Here is a 22,167-nt window from a genome sequence, read left to right as displayed (position 1 = left end):
TTGCAGGTCTTTGCTGCCTGCACCAGGTACTGGCTGTGCTATGAAGCCCTCCAGCCCAGCCTGGAGCTGTAAGCCACCACTATCCGTCAGTCTTCCCTTGCAGCTTCTCCTCCCCCAGGCATGTTTCTGACCCCAAAAACCCCTGCTGAGTCCCCTACCCACACAGCACCCTCTTTATTTCATTTCAGTCAAGCACCAGCATCATCGCCTTGGAGAGCTCTGGCCTCTCCCTGCTCCTGCCCTCCTCTAGTAGTGATGCACCCATTAGGTAAGGGCACTTCTACACCCCGGGTTACTTGGAGGATGCCCTCACCCACAGGAATGTGCCTGCTCCTACAATCCCTTAAGGATTTTACAGAAGCTCCAGCTTTTTCTCTAATCCCTTTTTCAATCTTTATTTTCCCATTCATACAACAGGAAATTATTCTAACACTAGGACCACCTTTGTTAAGTGGCAAGAGAAAGGTATTCAAAGAAAATTAAGGTCAAGCACTTGCAAGATGAGAAATACAGAAGCAGACTGAAGGCCAGGAAGCACAAGCCTGTGCAGCCTTAAAGCCCTTGCAAGCATGTGGTTAATTGTTAGCCTTAAATTGCATAAGCACATACCATTCACCTGGCAGGACACTTGCCTTACTCAGTATTTTGGTTTTACCTACTTGAACATCATCCACACCATGCACAAAATACAGACCTACACCCCTTTTTATAAGTGTGCCTCTGGTACTCTTGTACTGAGTCCTTCACCAACATCGTCAGCCTCACCTCTGTGCCTGGGAAGATCATGGAACAGATCCTCCTAGAAGCTATGCTAAGGCACATGGAGGCCAGGGAGATAATTCGAGATAGCCAGCATGGCTTCACCAAGGGCAAGTCCTGCCTGACAAACCTAGTGGCTTTCTATGATGGTGTGACGTCAACGGTGGACAGAGGGAAACCAATGGATGTCATCTATCTGGACTTCTGCAAGGCCTTTGACACAGTCCCCCACAACATCCTTCTCTCTAAATTGGAGAGCTATGGATTTGATGGGTGGACTGTTCGGTGGATAAGGAACTGGCTGGATGGTCGCATCCAGAGGGTAGTGGTCAATGGCTCAATGTCCGGATGGAGACCGGTGATGAGTGGTGTCCCTCAGGGGTCTGTACTGGGACCGGTGCTCTTTAACATCTTCATCAATGACTTAGACAGCGAGATCGAGTGCACCCTCAGCAAGTTTGCGGATGATACCAAGCTGAGTGGTGCGGTTGACACACCAGAAGGAAGGGATGTCATCCAAAGAGACCTGGACAGGCTGGAGAGGTGGGCCTGTGTGAACCTCATGAGGTTCAACAAGGCCAAGTGCAAGGTCCTGCACCTGGGTTGGGGTAACCCCCAGTATCAATACAGGCGGGGGGAAGTGGCCAGCAGGTCGAGGGAGGTGATTCTGCCCCTCTACTCAGCTCTGGTGAGACCTCACCTGGAGTACTGCGTCCAGCTCTGGAGCCCTCAGCACAAGAAGGACATGGAACTGTTGGAACGGGTCCAGAGGAGGGCTACAAAAATGATCCGAGGGCTGGAGCACCTCTCCTATGAGGACAGGCTGAGAGAGTTGGGCTTGTTCAGTCTGGAGAAAAGGAGGCTACGGGGAGACCTGATTGCGGCCTTCCAGTACCTAAAGGGGGCCTATAGGAAAGATGGGGAACGTCTTTTTAGTAGGGCCAGCTGTGTTAGGACAAGGGGAAATGGTTTTAAACTAGAACAGGGTAGGTTCAGGCTAGAGGTAAGGAAGAAATTTTTTACAATGAGGGTGGTAAAACACTGGAACAGGTTGCCCAGAGAGGTAGTGGAGGCCCCATCCCTGGGAACATTCAAGGCCAGGTTGGATGGGGCTCTGAGCAACCTGATCTAGTTAGCAGTGTCCCTGCTCACTGCAGGGGGGTTGGACTAGATGACCACTAGTGGTCCCTTCCAACCCTAAACATTCTATGATTCTATGATTCTATTAACTTACCTTTGCACCCTTGTGGTTAGCCCACCATATGGTCCATTTTCTCCAAGTAAATAAATTATCAATATTAAGATAAAAAATTTCAGAAACATCCACTGAAATCCGTATCTTGCTTGCTTATTGTTAAACCTGGCACATCCTGACCAGCTTTATGTTCTCTCAACATAAAGCAAGAAAAAAGTAAAACAAAAGAGACAAGAAGAGAACCACATCAAACCTCTACATGAACCATCTAAGATTTTGACTTTCTTACAATGCAACTGCATAATTAGAGATCATCACACACAGCACATGTTGGCTATAGTCTTCTAACACAAGACTAGCCACTGAGAGACAGGGAGGAATGTTTCACTTGCATCAGGAGACAAAGACTTTTGCTTTCAGCTACATAATCTGGATGGAAATATATTGCAGACCTTTCTTTTCAAAATTATGAGCTCGTGCCCCCTCCTGTTTGCTCCCATTTACTCTTGCCACTGAAATGTCTTTTCATAGAATCATAGAATTGTTTAGGTTTCCCTCTTTTGGCATTGATTTCTCCCGCTTTAGCTGCCTTCAGCCCACCTGCTGGGCTCTGCCACCCTGCGGCTGCATCCCCAGTGACCTGGTCAGCCAGGGAAAACCGGTCCCACAAAGTTAAGCACTTGGCAATTAGGTGAATGAGAACAGATCCTTGCAGTGGAAGCATAAGGTAACAATAACCACAGCCACTATAATTGGTTCCACCTGCAACAATGTGTGCATTTTTCAGCAGTTTCATAAAACAAAAGACTAGAAATAAAATTATACTAATTTGTAGTTTAACTGTAACATTAAGATATTTCCACACGGCACTTTCAGAATAACTAATTCATTAACCTCAACTAAGAAAATGCTTTTATTCTGGACACAGATTACTTGTGCATGCCCACTTTAGAAGTGGACAATGAAAAAAAAAAACAAAAAAACAAGAGAGCAGAGAAAAATGCTTTGAGGACTTTGTAAAATATTTGTGTACTTTATACTCATACTCAAGCTTCTTTTGGTAATTAAGTGTTTACAGCTTAGCATAAACAGCAGCTTGATTCAGCAGGCTGCTTACAGTACCTGTCAGTTCCTTACAGACCAGCTCATTTCAAACGTTATCCTTTCAAACAGCATACCGTGTTACCTAAAGCAGTATTACAGCAAAAAAATGGACCTGGTAATTACCAGCAGCCCTTCAGCCTGGCTGTAATTTAAGTTCTGCATATCCTGGGCAGTAAAGAACATGGATACTCATGACAAGAGCCACCAATAACGTCAACAGGTACAAACGGCAAGCACAGAAATCAAGTTATTGCTAACAATTCTACAATGTCGCCCTGTATGACATTCGAATTGTGTGATGCACAGGTATGCCAGATGATTCAAAGCTCAATCATTTTTCATCTGCTTGCAATGCAGCCACTTGCGCTCAGACAGGATGCTCCGTAACTTGCTAAAGACGGTTCCACTTCAGCAGTCTTCAAACAGGAAGCAACGGGAGGATGGAAGATGCGGAGATTAGAACAGCACAGAGCTCCCAGACATCAAGCTATCACACAGAAGGAGGAGTAAGAATCAAAAGGCAGCCACTGTGCCAAAGCCACCATACTAGATTAAGCAGGACTAGAGTTGCACATCACGTCCTGTAGGCTATACTGAGTAACAACAGATTGGAGGAAAAGCTACCCCACCTTCCTTGATCCAACTGTGAGAACACTAAGGCAACAGTGGATACCGTCCGGCTTCAGGGCAGGTCAGGAGCTGTCGGTATCTGATGCTAAGAGGCCTGTTTCAGAATCTGTAGGTGTAGAAGATGGTAACTCAGAACAACACACAGACAGTCTGGTAATCTAGCACAATGCAACAGCCCAGGCCACCAGCCTGCGCTAAGTTCATCTTTCAAGCATTTGGAATTTCTTGCATCGGTTCTCAAGTCTGACTGCTTCCTGGCAGACTGGAAGGAGTTCGCTTTCCTTCACTTCCCAGGCTGAAACTCTGTAGTGCCTTGCTTAGTACCGCCAGACCAGTTATCTGCCCACACCTTCTAAGGGGAACTCAAGTTGTTGCATATTGATCCAAGCTCCACTAGGCTGACGTGCAATGCTTCTTTGGACATCAGCAATCACACCAGTTGCCAAAAATACTTCCTTCCACTTCAAAACCTTATCTTTGACCTGTACAGGACAGGAAAGTAAATGAGCATTTGTCCTGCAAGTATGGAACATTGCTTCTCTATAACAATCATGCTATTGCCAGGGGAATATATAGCTGCACGCTAAGAGGATGTCCAAGGAAGATGTATACAGAATGAAGCCTAAATAGCAAGCATAGTCTCAGTTATCTTCATAAGGATTTAAGAAACACATGCCACTATAGACCTCACATCTCCATCAGATGATCATGTCTGTACAAGACTGCAATGGAAGAAGGCTTTGGTCGGCACTGAATCCAGCAACAGAGCAGTACACTCTACTGACCAACTGGTCAAAGGTACGAATTTTTTCTTTAGTTTGTCTGAAGGTCTTTCCTAGATGGCAACACACCAAGAGAGACGCCAGAGGCTGCTTACAAATCTCTGAGCAAGTGCAAACCCCCAGGGACAAAAGAAAGTTTTTGATGCACACCTATGCCTCACACAGAGCCAGACTGCCTTGCAAATCACTGCCAGTGCTGGTTTAGCAAATGCACTGCCAGCTACCTCTAGGGAAGGCTGAAGAGAGATCCAGGGAAAGAAATAAACCCCATTCAGTTTGCAGTAAAGAAGACTGTTGACTACAAGTAACAGCAGAAGGAAAGCTGACCAGCTAGTCAGCACATTTATCCTCCTAATAATACTTGGTGAAAAAGAGCAATAATCCTTAATCGGACCAGAAGTTCCCTGCAGCTGAATAAACTGCCTCAGCCACTGCCTAGCAGCTAACAGAAAACAGGGGAAAAGAAAGACATCCTTGACTAAACTCCCCTTCCAGTTTCTAGCAGCCAGCAGCTTAAATATATTTACTGAAGAAAAGGTCCCCATCATAAATAAAGCACCCACCCCCCAGGCAATTGCATAGAACAAAAAAACACTTACTTCACATTTCTCAAAGACTGTGGTAACAAGCAGCAAAAATCTACTTCAGAATCTTGATTGGGTTCAATAGCACCAATGGACAACTTTACTGTAGTTAACACTCCTTTTGGGAAAGATAACTAGCTTCTCTTACCAGTTGAGAAAAGGGCCCTGTACAAGTCAGGGAGGAAGGCCTCTGGCCGTTCTAGATGAAGTAAAGGACCCCCTGCTCCCTACCATAGACACAGGTACCCTCCCTACCAGCAACAGACACAGAGGGCACATCCCATGCCTGGCTGAACAAGGGAGCTTTTGCTGGGACTCAGGAAAAAAAGGAGAGTTTACCACTTTGGGAAGAAGGGGCAGGCAACTCAAGAAGAGCACAGAGATCTCATTAGGTTATGCAGAGATAAAATTAGAAAGGCAAAAGCGCAGCTAGAACTCAATCTGACCACTACTGTAATGGTCAAGCGTTGGAACAGGCTGCCAGAGAGGTGGTGGAGCCACCATCCCTGGAGGTGTTCAAAAAACGTGTAGACATGGCACTTTGGGACATGGTTTAGTAGGCTTGGTGGTGTTGGGTTGGCGGTTGGACTTGATGACCTTGGAGGTCTTTGCCAAACTTAATGATTCTATGATCCCTCATCAGCAATAGATCAGAAAATTAGTGAGTGACTCATGACATATCTTCCCTTTTGAAGAAGGATGGAAAGGGAAAGCAGGAGGATATGGTCCTCTGCCAATAAGGACAGGATGAAGAGGAGAAACAGCAGTGACTACAAATCATACAGCAGTGTCGTGTCTGCATGCAGCAACCAGTGATTACCATCATTGAATTCAAGCTCTTTCAGCCCAGCACTGACAAACTATCTCCAGCAGACAATCTTTAACATCCAAAGCTTGCTAGAAGCTACGCTAAGGGAATCAGCAAGCTCAGTCCACCAACTTCTTAAGCCTTTAAGGAAGACCTCATTGCTGGTTTTCAACCTGCTCAAGCAGAAAAACAAGAGAGGATGCATCCCAGAAATGGATTGTGGTTTACATATGACAGAAGAGAAAGACTAAACTACCAAAATTGCCCTGGAAAAGGAATGAAGATGGCAAAAGTTGCATTGTTACACACTAGAGAATCAGATTCCATTCTGCTTTACCTCAAGCACTGAACAAAAGGGAGGGAGACAGTGCAAAAGAATGCTTTCATACAATTTATAAAAGCAAAATATGAAAACCAAATTTTGTTTCAAGTGACATTTCCCAGGAAAATAAAAATCAAAACCTCAACTAACAGAGTTCCTTGGTGAGTGACTGAAGTGTTTCTTAAGGTGGCAAAAAAAGAGGACCAACACAGTATTCAGCTTTGCCAAAAGTAAATATAACATAAAGCAACCTAATTCCCCAGTGGAAACATCAAAGCTTTCCCACTTCCATACTGCGGTGACGGGCAAAGTGAAGTAACAGAGCAGGCAGATAAACATTTAAGCTAGGGGCTATGCAGTCCTCTGACAGGTCTCTGAACTAGCAGAATGGACCACTGTGTAAGACTAGAACTGAACCCCGAAGTATCAGCTGGTTAAGGCTATGCATCTGCACAGCATCAAATCACAGTACCAAGCATGCCAGACTTCAGGAACACAAACACGGTGTAGCAGGAGCGCAGGGTAATTATGTCCGGTGCATAGAGCCAGGATGGACAACACAGCAGGTACAAGAGAAGCAACCACACAGTTACAGAAAAGAAGTTACACAGGCTGTAAGGGTGTTTCATTCTCCAAAGCAAAACCACTGCTCAAATCCTGTTACCTCTTTTGCTCACAGCTCATTATAACCAGTGCTTCCGTTATCAGTTTCAGGATATAAACTAGCGAAACAGAAGTGCCAGTTTTAACTGTTATTCCTGCTTTCTCAGTTACAACCTGTGAATTTCCCAAATCTATGCACTTAGTATAACACAGTACTTCTATAATTACAGTATCTTCCCAAGGGTTAATTGCAGAGGTGACGCTTGTTACTGAACTGAATAGAGGAGGAAAGAAGTCTACACCCCACTCTGAGAAATACTGAGGCAAAAAAGTTTTCACTTAGTAATGAAAACAGAGTATTCACATACCACTAGGTGATTAGGCAGAAGATCCTGTTGATAGGATGTGAAAACAAAAAGGGCGTAGACTATACCAAGGTGTCAAAGTTAGAAAAAAAACTGCAGGAAAGAGGAAGGAGAAAGCTGTGTAAGGCACACAAGCAGGGAAGACTTCATTACTGACATAGCAGCCTTCTCTTTAAAAAAAGAAACATTTTTATCCCCTTAGACAAGACAATGGCATATTTCAATACACTGTGCCAAATTAACTACATCAACATTTGCATGCCTGTTCCAAGACAAAGACTGACCTCTTGAATAGAAATCTGTTTAAACTAATTAAAAAGAAACAAACATACCACCTTTAGCCCAAAACTGACAAATATTACCTTATAAAAAATGTCTTTTCCTAAAGAAGATAAATATGGACAAAATCTCAGCTTTATAAATATTTTTGCTTTAGAGTTCTAAATTGCAAATTACTTACTATAAGAAATAGTACAGTTCAAAAATATCTTGAAGGGGGAATGTATGTATGTATGTATAAAAGCTATGTTATAAACATGTGACATCACTGAGAGCAGTTGTGCTTATGAATTAATGCTACGTAGTTTGAACAACCGTGTGGAAAACATTTGAAGAACTAAAACCAAGTAGAACTATAAATAATATATTGGTTTTTAAATGTGTCATCATAAAGAAAAGGTTTGACACAAAGTAAGCAAAACAGGTGCTTATTGCATAGATATTATTCTGCTGCCATGGAAGTAGGATCTGGTAATGAAAATATTTTTACCTCATTCTGAAATGCAGTCACTGCTGCCAGAGCACATTTAATATAAATGCAAACAAAACTTACCAGATTTAGAAACAATACCCTTGATGCTATGCACTGAGACAATACTCTGTAAATCAGTTTATTTTCCATGTAGTGGACATATTCAGTCAGTGTAATTATTTTTCTGCATGTGAATAGTAAAATCAAAGTGCTTACTTTCCCACAAGAAAGGTGTTCACTGTGAGAATACTGGGTCTTGTAGTACCCTATAAAGCTTTCAATTTAAAGGTTAGTGCTAGAAATTTGGAACTGTAACATCAGGGTCTTTTGCCATTAATAACAACAACTACACTAAAAATGGCTAAAGAGCAGTTACGTGTGGAGGAAGTAGAACAGTACAACAGCTCAATTAAGGAAAAGAGTTTTAGTGCACTTTGCTCATTTTAGCCAACATGCTACATCACCCTTTTTGCGTACAAAGTGGACTCAAGAATTTCCATCGTAAGAAAGAAATGACTTGGCAAGCAGAACACTGTTTCAAGCTGCCCTTTTTTCCTTATAGACTTGTACATTTCAAGACAGAAGCTTTGCAAGACATTACACAATTCTTTGTTTTTATTATTAAATGAGAAAGTCTGATTTGTTACATTGTCACATTGCTAGTCAGAAATACTTCAGTGATGAAGAAAGTCAATGCTGGGTCAACCCAAGTCCTCATTCTACAACATTCGTTTACAAAGAAATTATAGTTATGTTCAACACACCCAGCACAACATTCCTTGTTTTCTTCAGAGAAAAGTCCCATCCTTCTTCCTCTAGTGGGTATGTTACTACATAAATTAGAATTTTTTTTAGGACAACACATCCCCAAATTTTCATGAGATCAAAACAGGCTTCTACAGATGTCACAGAAGTCTTTACACATCATCATCATCTGACGTATCACTGCTGCTTGTCTCAGAATCCTCATTCTCCAGAGCAGGTTTGAAAGTGCTGTTTTTCCAGGGGCTAAATTTAAAATCACAGATGAAGCCATTTTTCAAAATGCCATTTTTCCGAAGGCCATTTTTTTGTAACTGAAATGAGAAAACAAGACTTATTTAGAGGAAGGAAAAGCTAAACACAACAATCTGTTGCATTTCAACATTCTCTACATCTTCATCTCTGGACTATGTCAGATCCACAGCACTACCTTTTCATATGTACACACGAAGGAAAACTCCCCTGAGAGCCTTCACTTCTGGGTCAGCCACCTTTATCCAAGCGCCTCCAGCTGTGCTAAGCTCCTGCAGCCGCTGAGAGCTTACCCCTCTTCTCACCTGCTTACTTCCTCAGACTTCTTGCCCCAGTGATCCCTCCTCCCACACAGTCTCTCCTGCAATGTAGTCCCTTTTCCCACAGTGCTGCAAACATCTGTGCTAAGGAGTGCAGGGTCTAAAATAAGGAAGGGGCCCAGAAGAGGAGCAGCAGCAGGGAGGAATGGGTATCCCAATCTGTCTACCTGATGCAGCTGGAAATTCAAAGACACTCCAGAGAAAGGAAACAACTGATTCTACAACAAGAAAGGAATTACTGCATTTCATTCAAGACCAGGTTGGACGGGGGTCTGAGCAACCTGATCTAGTTAGCAGTGTCCCTGCTCACGGCAGGGGGGTTGGACTAGATGACCTCTAGGGGTCCCTTCCACAACAATCTGTTGCATTTCAACATTCTCTACATCTTCATCTCTGGACTATGTCAGATCCACAGCACTACCTTTTCATATGTACACACGAAGGAAAACTCCCCTGAGAGCCTTCACTTCTGGGTCAGCCACCTTTATCCAAGCGCCTCCAGCTGTGCTAAGCTCCTGCAGCCGCTGAGAGCTTACCCCTCTTCTCACCTGCTTACTTCCTCAGACTTCTTGCCCCAGTGATCCCTCCTCCCACACAGTCTCTCCTGCAATGTAGTCCCTTTTCCCACAGTGCTGCAAACATCTGTGCTAAGGAGTGCAGGGTCTAAAATAAGGAAGGGGCCCAGAAGAGGAGCAGCAGCAGGGAGGAATGGGTATCCCAATCTGTCTACCTGATGCAGCTGGAAATTCAAAGACACTCCAGAGAAAGGAAACAACTGATTCTACAACAAGAAAGGAATTACTGCATTTCATTCAAGACCAGGTTGGACGGGGGTCTGAGCAACCTGATCTAGTTAGCAGTGTCCCTGCTCACGGCAGGGGGGTTGGACTAGATGACCTCTAGGGGTCCCTTCCAACCCAAAGCATTCTATGATTCTATGATTTCCACACATAGTGCAGCAGCTGGGCAATAAGCCAAGCATTTAAGAGTTTAATATTCCAAATGCTCTAATTAATACGTGTGTCTAGACTTATGGAAATATCAAATGTTCAGATTTAACACTGCACAAGATTCTTCCTTCCAGCTACTCCCTCACTGGCTCCATCAGGTATATACAACACTCCTAATTAAAAAAAAAAAAAAAAAAAAAAAAATCAAGTCTAGATTGCCTTTTCAGACTTTGTTACTAACAAATTAAATGTCTCAATTTCCAACAGAGAAAATTCAAATTTTAGAGAACCAAGGAAACTGCATAAAAACCTTGAAAGAAAATTCCCCCTCCTCATGCTAAGCTGAGGAGCTGGAAAGCCTGTGCAGTTCTACCACCAGCAATGCTGAAGCTACTCAGAAGCACTCCTTTAACTTTTCCTTGGCATTTTGAGAATAGGCCTTACCTACAATAAGCACCAGTCCCCTATCTTTTTAAAGCACCTATTCTTCCAAAAGCACAATACTGAAACGGTACTGAAACAGCAACATCTCTAAACCAGCAAAATTACTGCAGATCCTCCTCAAAGGTAGGCATTTAGGGTAGCCAACTGCAAGTTCATAATGGAACATTAACTTACTGTTACCTGTTCGCTAATGACTCGGAACTCCCTCATCTCATCCTCTGTTAGTGGAGCACATGTTTCATCATTTTCACTGTCTTCCTGCCAGCCCATCTCTTTTAACAACCTTTAAATCAAAAAGGACAACATTAAGGCATTTGCTGCACACACTCAGACATTTCAAGCTCTGCCTACGTGCTTGTATAAAGACCTGTAACAAATGGATTAATGAGTCCATAACTCTTTTAAAACAAACTCTTACATAAAAGTATGTTAAAAGCCTTACAAAAGGTATATAAAGCATGGAAGTTGAGAAGTTCTCCGGCCCTTCACAGATGACCCTGCTTTACCACTACATGCCATAAAAACTGTACCTTCATTTTAAGGCCAGATATCTGTGTCAGGTGGAAAATTAAGAATGCATTTCCTTTGCACAACTGCCGTGGTGGGGCAGCAGTGTACCCCCTTGAAAATGAAGATACAACTGTCACACTGAGGGAATCTGCAGGTTTTCCTGGATAACAGAGCAGCCATGAGGAATACTGCTGGTATCCCTCCATGGGAATCAATTCAGGATGCAATGGCCTCACTTTTTTTCCTAGCACATGCTAATGTCAGAGCCAGGATAGGCTTCTTTGCAGCTGAGTCTCACCCAATGGCAGATGCTTGTATTTCAGCACAGACAAACTACGACTAGGAGTGAATTTTGGGATGACGGGAGGAAAAGAAACAAGAGACAGATTCCTCTCATGACTAGGCTTGAGAAATCCAAAGCAATAATCAACGAAATAATCAATAAAGCTATTTCACAAAAAATAAAGAGGTTTCTAAAGTATATGACGGAACTGTCACAAGAAACTGACATGTAGAGCTGAAGAATGGTGCACGTATTAAAATGGGGAAGTAAGACAGACTCTGCCAGGTATTTCCTTTAGCCAGATGGCAGCAAAAAATGCCCTTCAACATAACCCTCCCCACAAAGAATTCTAGGTCGCAATACAATGCATGTGCATTGGGCAGAATTGCAGGTGACACCAATGACTGTTGTTAAAATCATAGTAAGAGCCTCGAACTGTAGAAGGAAAAGGGGAGAACAGCACTACTCTGTTTAAAAAAGAAGTTAACAGGACAGTAACTGAAATGGAAATTACATCCTCTGTAGTATTTGGACCAAATTGGACAATGTGACAGCCAGGAACAATTAAATCCTCAGAAAGCAGCAGAAATAATATGCCAATCATACAAAACTCTCTTTTAAGAGAATATGTGCATTTGTATAGACATACAGAAGAAGACTCACAATGCCAAATGCAGTTCAACAATAGTTATATTTCTGGCAACAGTAATTTGAGTTAAGAGTTTTACTGCAAGAAAGCTAAGATGGTAGCAGTATTACATAGAATAATGTGAATAGTTAACAGAGCTCCTGTTAATGTAAATAAAATTTAGGGTAACAGTTAATTAACTTTTAAGCAACACTGTCTAAAGTTTGCAGGACTGCTGTCCCTTTACAGCGACACTAGGCTTCTAGAATGGTTAAAAGTGTGAACTACGTAAAAAAATTAAACTTCAGATTAGCAAACTTGACACCAACAGGATGGCTGCACATTGGAAACTTCCCCAGGAGAAGGGAAGCCTGAGGTATACTTTGTACAAGATGTGCCAATACTGTTAGTAGGTATGCACGAGTATCCTGTGAGTTAAGCTGGTCAATCCAAGTCCCGTTTACCTCAACAAGGCTCACCATAACATTTGTCTACAGGCATGCAGAGGTCACAGCTAAAGGGCTGGGACAGTATGGAGACACAGCCTCTCTGGAATACCACAAAGGAAAGACACTTGCCTAGAAACCCTATGAAGGCCATTCAAAGGAATTTGAATTGAAAAATGGAGTTAGATTTGACTCCCAACTTCTAGTTAAAAAATTGTCATCAGCAGCCTCTAGTGGCCAAAGATTTCTCTCCGCAGCCAACGATAGAAAAAAAGGAACAGAGCAGGGTGCATTTCCTACAAAATGGGATAAAGTTCTCTAGTCCAATGTATACTTACAATCTATCACCAAAAAAAAAAAAAAAAAAAAATCTATCTATCACTGCAATTCTGTAGTTGCCAGAAACACTAAGAATCCGACAGAGCTTATGACCAGCTCATCTCCAGACTGAGCTGTCATTTCCCAGCAGCATCATTCTCATCTCTATCAGTTGCTACTGCAGTTCATGAGACACAGGAATTGTTTCAAGCCTTTTCCGAAGTTACTTCCTCCCTTTCCAGGGCATTGTCTTGTGATATCACTGACAGTGTCAACTAGTCAGCTACAGAAATAATTAGTAACTTTAACAATGAGGAAAAAGACACTAGAGTTTTACATGAGATGCAGCTTTTAAAGTATTATTAATACAAATAGCAATTACATGTGTTGTTCCTCCCACACATGCAGATGAAAATCAGAGGGATGAAGTCACTATGCAGTTCGCTTCATTTCTTTATAAAGAAACACATCAATTTTTAGTGAAGCAAGTTTAAGTCAGTACACAAGTCTAGTAGAAACAAAGTATATTCCATGTTATATTAGTACATGTCTAAAAGTTAAACTTTGACAGTACTCATTAAGCATTTTATGTGTTCTCAGTTTTCAGATTCTGACTTCTGAACCAGTAGGAATTTATGACATGCTCACTTACCCTGAAGGAACACTCTTTATATTATATAAAGTACATACCTATGCTCTGCCTCAAGTGAGCTTGAAAGAACATCTGCCTGAGGGAAAGCTGAAGACTGAATGATCTGTTGAGATGTAATTGAAGCATTGCCATTTTCGTGCGGAATTTCATTTTCAAAGTTTCGGTTTATATCTCTCTCATGATGAGGACTGTTGCTGTTATGCAAGTTAAAAGACTCATCATCCTGTTAAAAATAATTATATATTATAAAGTTTAAAAATAAATTCCATTCATAAGTAAATGTCTGCAAGTGCTGCAATTCAGTGATTACATTTAGTTTACATTAAGTTTAAATGCAGACACTCTATAAGGCTTCTGGGGTAATTCTCTTCATACTGGATACTACAGAAATTTTAAGTTATGCTACTGATCAAGTAATGTAGAAAGCAACTCCCACGTTCTGCCTCAAACTTTTTTCTAGGAAGTTTCAAACATATCTTAGAATTCAAACTTATTTAAGCTGCCTCTCATACTTACAGAAACAATAGGTTATCTGTTGAACTTAGAAACAATATTGCTAATTAAATATCAGAGCCATGTGTGTCAGGAGAAGTTTGAAAGCATAAAAGCTCTTAAGATTACTTAGTGTAAGGGGCAGGTCACAGCCACCATACCTTAACCAGCAAATTCACCTGCCACAGTTCAGAAAGACTGGATACGGCTCTTTAAATTCAGACAGCAACTTCCCTTGCGCACATGCACTCACCACAGTTTCTCAGGCTGTTGTTAACAGCAACTGTAACTTACTAGCCATGAAGTAAGAACTGGGAAGAAAGTGTGCTTAGAAAGCAGGCTGTATAGGTTCGCTCAAACATTAAAAGCTCTCTAATCCTATAAACCAGAGATGTTTCTTTTTATTCTACTCATTCAGCAACATCTAATTCTTATTTAGTAATGAGCCAAATAGCCTCAAGAAGTCTTACCAGCTGTAAAAAACACATAGGAGGGTACTATCATTATCTAGTTAACACCCTTTTGACAACAAAATTCCTAGACTAGGCATTTAACAGCATTATCCGTAGCAGGAGGCAATACGCAACCAGCCAGTTCTGCACTTGTAAGAAACCATACTTCAGCGCCCAGGATCAAGTCCATCATCATCCTTTCCCTCCCACTCACAGTGTTGTTTGCTTCCAGAAATTTTAGAATGCTCAGCAAGGATTTACTAAGAACAAGTATCCCAGTAAACATACATCATATGCCTGAAGAATGCATCTCAGATTATCAACAAAATTAATAAAAAAATTAAACTATTTTAATATACATATAGGGAAAAATAGCTTCTTCCAAGCATGATTCAGCTGCAGATTATGATTTGCCTTGTTCCAGAGGTGAAACTGCAGGCCTTAAAATTCCATCAACAAGATCATGTTATAGAAGACTGTTTTGTGCAGTTATCTCCCCATTCACTGAGTTGCACACCATGTCTTCTACTGATGATCATTAAAATGAACATTGGAAGTAGGACAACTATTAGTTATGTGATTTGTTTAACATCTTTTCACACCTGCTAGTGAAACAGCAACAGCAGGGAAAGGGAAGCATGCACTTACCAACAACTACTCCAGGCTACACGTTCAAGGACACTACAACTTCCACTACTAAAAGCCTTTTTTTTTTTTTAAATACACTTGCTTCTGAAAATCAGCTGTGTACGATGGGACAACCAAATGCATTTGACATATGTATCATAAAGATATTATGAACTCAAGACAATTTCAGGAACAGAAAACCCCACCAAGTTTCAGAATTCTGAAGCTCAAGATAGTCTTTCCTGCTATCTTTTTAATTTTACATCAAAATCTTTGTGTATTTCTTAAACACATGTGAACATCATTATCCCCAACACCCATCTCAAGGTGCTCAGCCACAGAATGCCTAATGGAAAGATGCAGACCTTTCTTAACTCACACATACAGCTAAGTTGTACAGTCTCATTACAGCAAATTTTATTTTGCCCGAAATAGGAGCAGGGTCAGAAAAGTCAATCTTACTTTTATAAACAATGCACGCTGGCACTCCTGTTTTCACATCTCTGAATCCAAATAAACATTCCACAAAACCATTCATTTATCTGTCTGATTTTTAATGAATGATGCTTTTTTGTTTTGCTAAAACACTTCAAGCCACTCATTTACAGCAAGCATGCTTGTAATCACCTCATCCTGAATGATACAATACTTATCTTCACTTTGACTACATATGATAACTATGCTCATGGCTTGTTGGTGGCTGGTAGCGCTGACACAAATATCCTCTGCTGCCAGCCAAGCACTGCACAAACCAATCCAATTGTTTTGTAGCATAACTAACAGCCAAGATATGAAATACTGCCCTTCACAAGTCCGTGGGGTGGACGGGATCCACAAAGCTGGTGAAGGGTCTGGAGCACAAGTACTGTGAGGAGCAGCTGAGGGAGCTGGGGTTGTTAAGTCTAGAGAAAAGGAGGCTGAGGGGAGACCTTATCGCTCTCTACAGCTACATGAAAGGTACAGATAGTGAGGTGGGTGTCGGTCTCTTTTCCCAGGTAGCAAGTGATAGGGCAGGAGGAAATGACATCAGGTTGCACCAGGAGAGGTTTAGATTGGACATCAGGAAAAATTTCTTCACCAAAAGAGTTGTCAAGCATGGGAACAGGCTGCCCAGGGAAGTGGTTGAGCCCCCATCCCTGGAGGTATTTAAAAGACGGGTAGATATGGTGCTTAGGTTTAGTGGTGGACTCAGCAGTGCTACGTTAATGGTTGGACTTTATGATCTTAATGGTCTTTTCCAACCTAAACAATTCTATGATTAGGTTAGTGTACTAAGCTTAATTTATTCTTTTTATTGTTACTAAAGACACAGATGTACCTGAGTTATTAACATGTATGAACAGATACGGCAGAAAGAAAAAAAGAAACTACTAAGAAGCACAGGAGGAAGAGTAGTACTTGGAACAATTTTTTAAAATTCATCAAAATATAATTCCTTTCCTTCATTTAGAGATACAAGACCACGACTTAACAGCTGTTTACAGCAAAATAAAAAGTAGTTTATGGTCTGTCTGAAAACTGCTACTGCTAGATCTGCAATAGGTATGAACAAAGCTACCTTCTCTTGCCCAGCATGATTCTCGTCTTCATGTTCCTCTTCCACTCTATCTCGTTTCAATGCTTTCAAAAATTCACTCTTCTTATCAGTCCTCATTCTTGTCAATTTTGTTAAACGAGGCTGACCAACTTTGTCAACAGGGGATGAAGAATTTGACCGATTGCACTAATGCAGGGAGACAGAAAAAGAAAGAATATTAGAAGTTTATGCATTTAGAAAACTTTAAATGAAATACAAAAAGACTCCCTGGCACCTGTAGTTTCAGGTTTCACAAACATCCACAGTCAAAAGCAGAGGGAAGGTATTTGTATTTCAGTATATATAGTTCTTGCATGTAAACCCAGAGATACAGGCTTATGGAGCACTGTTAATGAGCAGTGGACTTTCTGAAGTGTATCGCACCATTAGCGGTTTTGAAGCTTAAACCTGTCAGGTTACACTTCCTAATGCACTGTTTTTCTCCAAATCAACCCTACAAAGCAAATTGTGCAGTACTTGAAAACCAGCGATGTGCCTTCCATATTTCTCATACATTAATTTCCAAAAACCCCTTATTTAATACAATTCTGCATAAAATTTACTGACCCCCCTTATCTAACCAAATTAAACATTTTATAGATTTGATAAAAACTACAGACATTGCTTTACCTCTTTCACTGAATTTTGTGATACAGTAAATGCCTTGGCAGTTGATTTGAAAAGACTGAAATTGCCAACACTGTATGCAGATTCATGAGGAAATGGATTCCCAAGTTTATTTTCTTTTGCTTGGCTTTTCCACTGTGTAGGCTAAATAAAAATTTGAACAGAGATTTTAAAAGTTATTAACTACAATATGATAATTTTCAGGAATCTTCAGAAAAATATTAAGCAAACACGAATCATAACTACAACCATAATTCAGTGCAAACATATCTGTTTTCTTGTGGACAAGAGACTGTTTATGAGCAATTCATCCACTCACAAATACTGTTTAGACTTGTTATATAAAGACTAAAATTTCAAAACAATTAAGACCCTCATGTTTGAGGTATTAAGAATCAAAATACAAGTCTTCAACAGCTGAAAGTATTGTTTTTAATGTAGAATATTAGACAGTTAAGAACTACTCCATCATATTCTTTCAGGAGCAAAGAAAAATTCCTGAAACAAAAATCAAGAGATGACCATGGGAAGTTGCATTTGGAAAGGGGCCAGAATGACAACATGATCTTTATCAATAATGGGGATAATATCTCTCTCCACTAGGTATCTATTTTTCTGTCCAAATCATACAGACAAAAGGGCAGTGCTATTCCGTAAGTTATAAACATACTTTTCACTCTCACTTGGACAGCTCTTGCACTTCTCAAAAAAGGTAAATGAGAAACAAAGAGAGATCCAATTACAGTATAGTTTAAAAAGAAAAATGAGAAAAAGCTGTTTCCATTCACTTTTGGGGTATGCTGCACTTAGCAAGAGTTCAATGTGCTTATTTCACACCTGAGAGTACTCTAGGAACAGTACTCTCAGGGGTGAAATGAGCACATTCAGAATTACAGCATGATTTTTGTCAGCATGTTGTTCATGCCACTGGTATCCAAGACTCACCTTTGCGGGCGGAGTCACAGGTTTAGGGACTAATCCTTTATAAACATTTGTGCCAGTTCCATTCCTTACTGGCTGTGAATGAAGACTTCCTACTACTGGGAATCCAGATATCTGCAGTTCTTTTGTACTGCCCTTTTTAATGACCAGCATTCTCGGAGATCTAGATTTAGGATTCAAAGGGTACTCTTAATGAAAAGAAGAGTGTGTGTGTGCATGTGTGTGCGTGTATATATATATATATATATGCATGTGTATACAATCTTAAGTTTCTAGTTCATAAGGTAATGGATAGCCTTATGGTCCAGAACAAACAGGCAAAAACTGGGAACTTAGTTCAGCATGAGTTCCACAATAACACACTGTACAAAGCTGAATAAGCACAGGTTCTGTTCCATGTTTCACAACCATCATTTGTAAAATATTTCACTTGGCAAAGCAGGGATTTTACTTTCAGAAAGTAAAGATATTCTTCAAAGAAGCCAGCTACACAGTTCTTATTTGGAAATCTAAAATCTACATACTATTAATTGTTGATAGTTACCTAATCTTCAAAAGATGTTATGGTTTTCATATTTCTCGTTAAGGTTACTAAAAGGATAATTACTTATATATTAACAGGTCAGTTTGCAGCCAAATGCTCCATGCCAAGGCTCTATAAACATGAGACCAGAGATGTGCACTACTCTAGACCATGGCAACAACCAGTTTCTCTATCTCCATACCTCGGATGGGCATAACAGAACATTTGAAGCTTACAACATTTCCATGTTCAAGAGAGCACTAATTAAGAGACACAGTCAGCTGTCATACCAAGTAACTGACATTTAACTCTTTTAAAGAACACCTATTAAAACAGTTGCAAAATTTTCAAAAAGTGAAAAAAACCTTTAATTTTTTTTTTTTTTGCACATGCGTTCCAATGGTGCATAAACAGCCTTTTCCAAGATTATCTCCTCTCCCTGCAGGCATTTCTACTTCATGGGCAGAGTCACCATATCCTACATTTCATAGAATCTTGGAATCACAGAATGTTTTGGGTTGGAAGGGACCCCTAGAGGTCATCTAGTCCAACCCCTCTGCAATGAGCAGGGACACCGCTAACTAGATCAGTTTGCTCAGAGCCCCATCCAACCTGGCCTTGAATGCTTCCAGGGATGGGGCCTCCACTACCTCTCTGGGCAACCTGTTCCAGTGTTTCACCACCCTCATTGTAAAAAATTTCTTCCTTATATCCAGTCTAAACCTACCCTGGTTTAGTTTAAAACCATTACCCCTTGTCCTGTCACAGCTGGCTCTACTAAAAAGATTTTCCTCATCTTTTCCTATAGGCCCCCTTTAGGTACTGAAAGGCCGCAATCAGGTCTCCCCGCAGCCTTCTTTTCTCCAGGCTGAACAACCCCAACTCTCTCAGCCTGTCCTCATAGCAGAGGTGCTCCAGCCCTCGGATCATTTTTGTAGCCCTCCTCTGGACCCGCTCCAACAGTTCCATGTCCTTCTTGTGCTGAGGGCTCCAGAGCTGGACGCAGTACTCTAGGTGAGGCCTCACCAGAGCAGAGTAGAGGGGCAGAATCACCTCCCTCGACCTGCTGGCCACGCTTCTCCTGATGCAGCCCAGAGTATGGTTGGCCTTCTGGGCTGCCAGTGCACATTGCTGGCTCATGTCCAGCTTTTCATCCACCAGCACCCCCAAGTCCCTCTTGGCAGGGCTGCTCTCGATCCTTTCTTCCCCCAGCCTGTATTGATACTGGGAGTTACCCCGACCCAGGTGCATGACCTTGCACTTGGCCTTGTTGAACCTCATGAGGTTAAAAAAACCTATCCTAAAAGCCTAGGTGACTTTAGCTTTGTTTAGCAGGTAGATGTTACAAAACATTTGTGATAACTGTATACTTAACTCTCAAACTTTACAAAAAGACTTTTCATAATACTCTCGTGCTCTCATCACATATAGACAAGGGAAAATGGAATCTAACAGAAGCACACATTTTTAACAGACATCAGAAGGGGATGGCAGCATTCCTCCTGTCCTGAATATTGTTTTCTTTAAAAGGGAATAACAGGGAATAGACCTGTGCAGTCTAAAGCTGCCACCTTCTTAAAGGTGAACAACTAACTACATCAAGCCCACAGAACTGTGAAGTGGCAGCCAAATTTAATCAGGTAGAGGTGAGAAAACAATCTCAGACTACAGTTCAGTTCAAGACCACTCACAGGATTGGATTTGTTACAAGTAATTCATAAACACACCAACAGTTTAAGACATTTGCTTCCAGGAAGAGACCTTAAACCTCTGCAAGCTAACCTGCTCTTCTCAGCCCTCCTAGGTTTCTCTCCGAACTCTTCCAACAGCTCTAATCAGTCAGAAGCATTCTTTTACAAAGTCTTCAGGTAGCAAATCACATCACTAGTTTAGGTGATCCACCTTCACTGCATTTCCTCTTGAAAATAAAGGTGAAGATAAGTTCTTGATATCTTTACAAGGAAAGATATATACTTGTGTGGGAAAGAATCCTAGTTGTGGCTGCCTCTACAGACCAACAGACTGACATTCAAATAGAAGTGTTACTTCTCTTACAAAAAAATACTTACATTATAATTATACTGAAGTTTCCTCAATTTCAATCTATACCTTTATAATTCTAAAAAAAATTCCTGTGTTTCAAATAAAACAACTTCAGGTCTCTGCTACATTTTTATATTTAAAAACATCAAAAATACTCACCCCACACACCTGCCGCTAAAGATTTATTCTGGTTTGGTTCCCTCTCATATTCAGGGTTCAAAGATGGCTGAAAAAAAGTTTTATCATTATTAAAAAAAATAAGTCTTGAATTCTGGGACCAATGAAATAAAGAATCACAATATCATCAACAGTGCAACCTCTGCTGTCAAAGATTTTTATATGGAGACAAACTAGACAATTTCCTCTGCGACCGAAATAGGGCAACGCTCACTTGTTTCTATTCTCCAATAAAACATCTCAGGCAGCAGTCAATACCATTACGTGAACTGTCCAGAGAAATAAAAATAAAAACAAAAAACAAAACAAAACACCAACAAAAAAACCCAGTATGAAGTATGGTTCTTCAGAAAGGAAGCTCACCCTGCCTATTACATCCTACAGTTCTAGGTTGAAGAATAGGATCTCAAAGGGCCACTCGCAGAAAGATCACTTTGTTAGTACTTCAGATTTCCAGTAAGGTAACAGTAGAATTTAATACGTATACATATCACACTAAACTGGAACCAAATCATAGTTTCACTTAAATGCTTAAGTGACAATAATAAACACATAATGATAAAAACTGGATATAAAAGGAGCAACAAGTTAGTGGACAAATGACTAACACCCTCTTACCTATGGGAAGGGTGATCCCTTATATGATGATCTGAAAATGGTGAAATCTCATGAAGTAGCTTGTAATGGACAAAATGGCACTTGCAGAAACAATGAAACCTTGTTTATTATAATTACAATTAACTTACAAAATCCTCAGCCTCAAACTGTTTGGGTACTTCTTTGTCTTCCCTTTTCCCAGATTCATTATCAGGTACATTGTTTTCATGCAGTCCTTGGCCTTTTCCACAGTGGAAAGTGCTGGTACGAGCGCGGGAACTTCCACCATGGTATCCCCCACGATGGTTTACGTTTTCTGTACCATTTCTGCCTTGTGAACGCCAACCATTCTTCTCTTTTCTCCCAAAATGCCCTTAGATTTTTAAATTTTAAAGAAATGTAATTACAAACTATTTCAAAAGAATAATCTGATTTTGCAAAATTATTAGAGAAGTTAAGTCAGCAGCTTTATACTCTGGGATGTGATAGCATAGTAAACTTAAGTTTTCAATCATGTAAGCAGTATGAAAGAATCTTACAAAGCAGTTCCCGAGAAAGAGGATTGTAGTCTGACATTAAGACAAATCAACCTCCTTTTCTTGCTGCTCATTTATATGTTGTTTGCTAGAATATTAACTCGACG

General features: G+C 40.8%; 1 protein-coding gene across 10 annotated transcripts in view; it reads right to left on the bottom strand.

Annotated features, from left to right (window-relative positions):
- Positions 1–7,969: 7,969 nt before the first annotated feature.
- GPBP1 (GC-rich promoter binding protein 1) overlaps positions 7,970–22,167 on the bottom strand; it is a 37,028-nt gene continuing 22,830 nt past the window's right edge. For 7 of the 10 annotated variants that reach the window (XM_035903724.1, XM_035903725.1, XM_035903726.1 and 4 more), the window contains 8 exons: positions 21,674–21,897; positions 20,910–20,976; positions 18,188–18,372; positions 17,246–17,386; positions 16,598–16,762; positions 13,507–13,691; positions 10,812–10,914; positions 7,975–8,979 (listed from right to left, as the gene is read on the bottom strand). In XM_035903724.1, the coding sequence (XP_035759617.1) occupies positions 8,821–8,979; positions 10,812–10,914; positions 13,507–13,691; positions 16,598–16,762; positions 17,246–17,386; positions 18,188–18,372; positions 20,910–20,976; positions 21,674–21,897 (1,229 nt within the window). In that variant the 3' untranslated portion in view covers positions 7,975–8,820. Of the gene's footprint in view, positions 8,980–10,811; positions 10,915–13,506; positions 13,692–16,597; positions 16,763–17,245; positions 17,387–18,187; positions 18,373–20,489; positions 20,612–20,909; positions 20,977–21,545; positions 21,577–21,673; positions 21,898–22,167 lie in introns of those variants that run through there. The other 3 variants (XM_035903730.1, XM_035903732.1, XM_035903729.1) reach the window with 3 other exon arrangements.

This window comes from Egretta garzetta, unplaced genomic scaffold (genome assembly GCF_000687185.1).
Source record: "Egretta garzetta isolate BGI_Z169 unplaced genomic scaffold, ASM68718v1 scaffold471, whole genome shotgun sequence".
Classification (NCBI taxonomy): Eukaryota; Metazoa; Chordata; class Aves; order Pelecaniformes; family Ardeidae; genus Egretta; species Egretta garzetta.
This window is presented reverse-complemented; position numbering and strand designations above follow the sequence as displayed.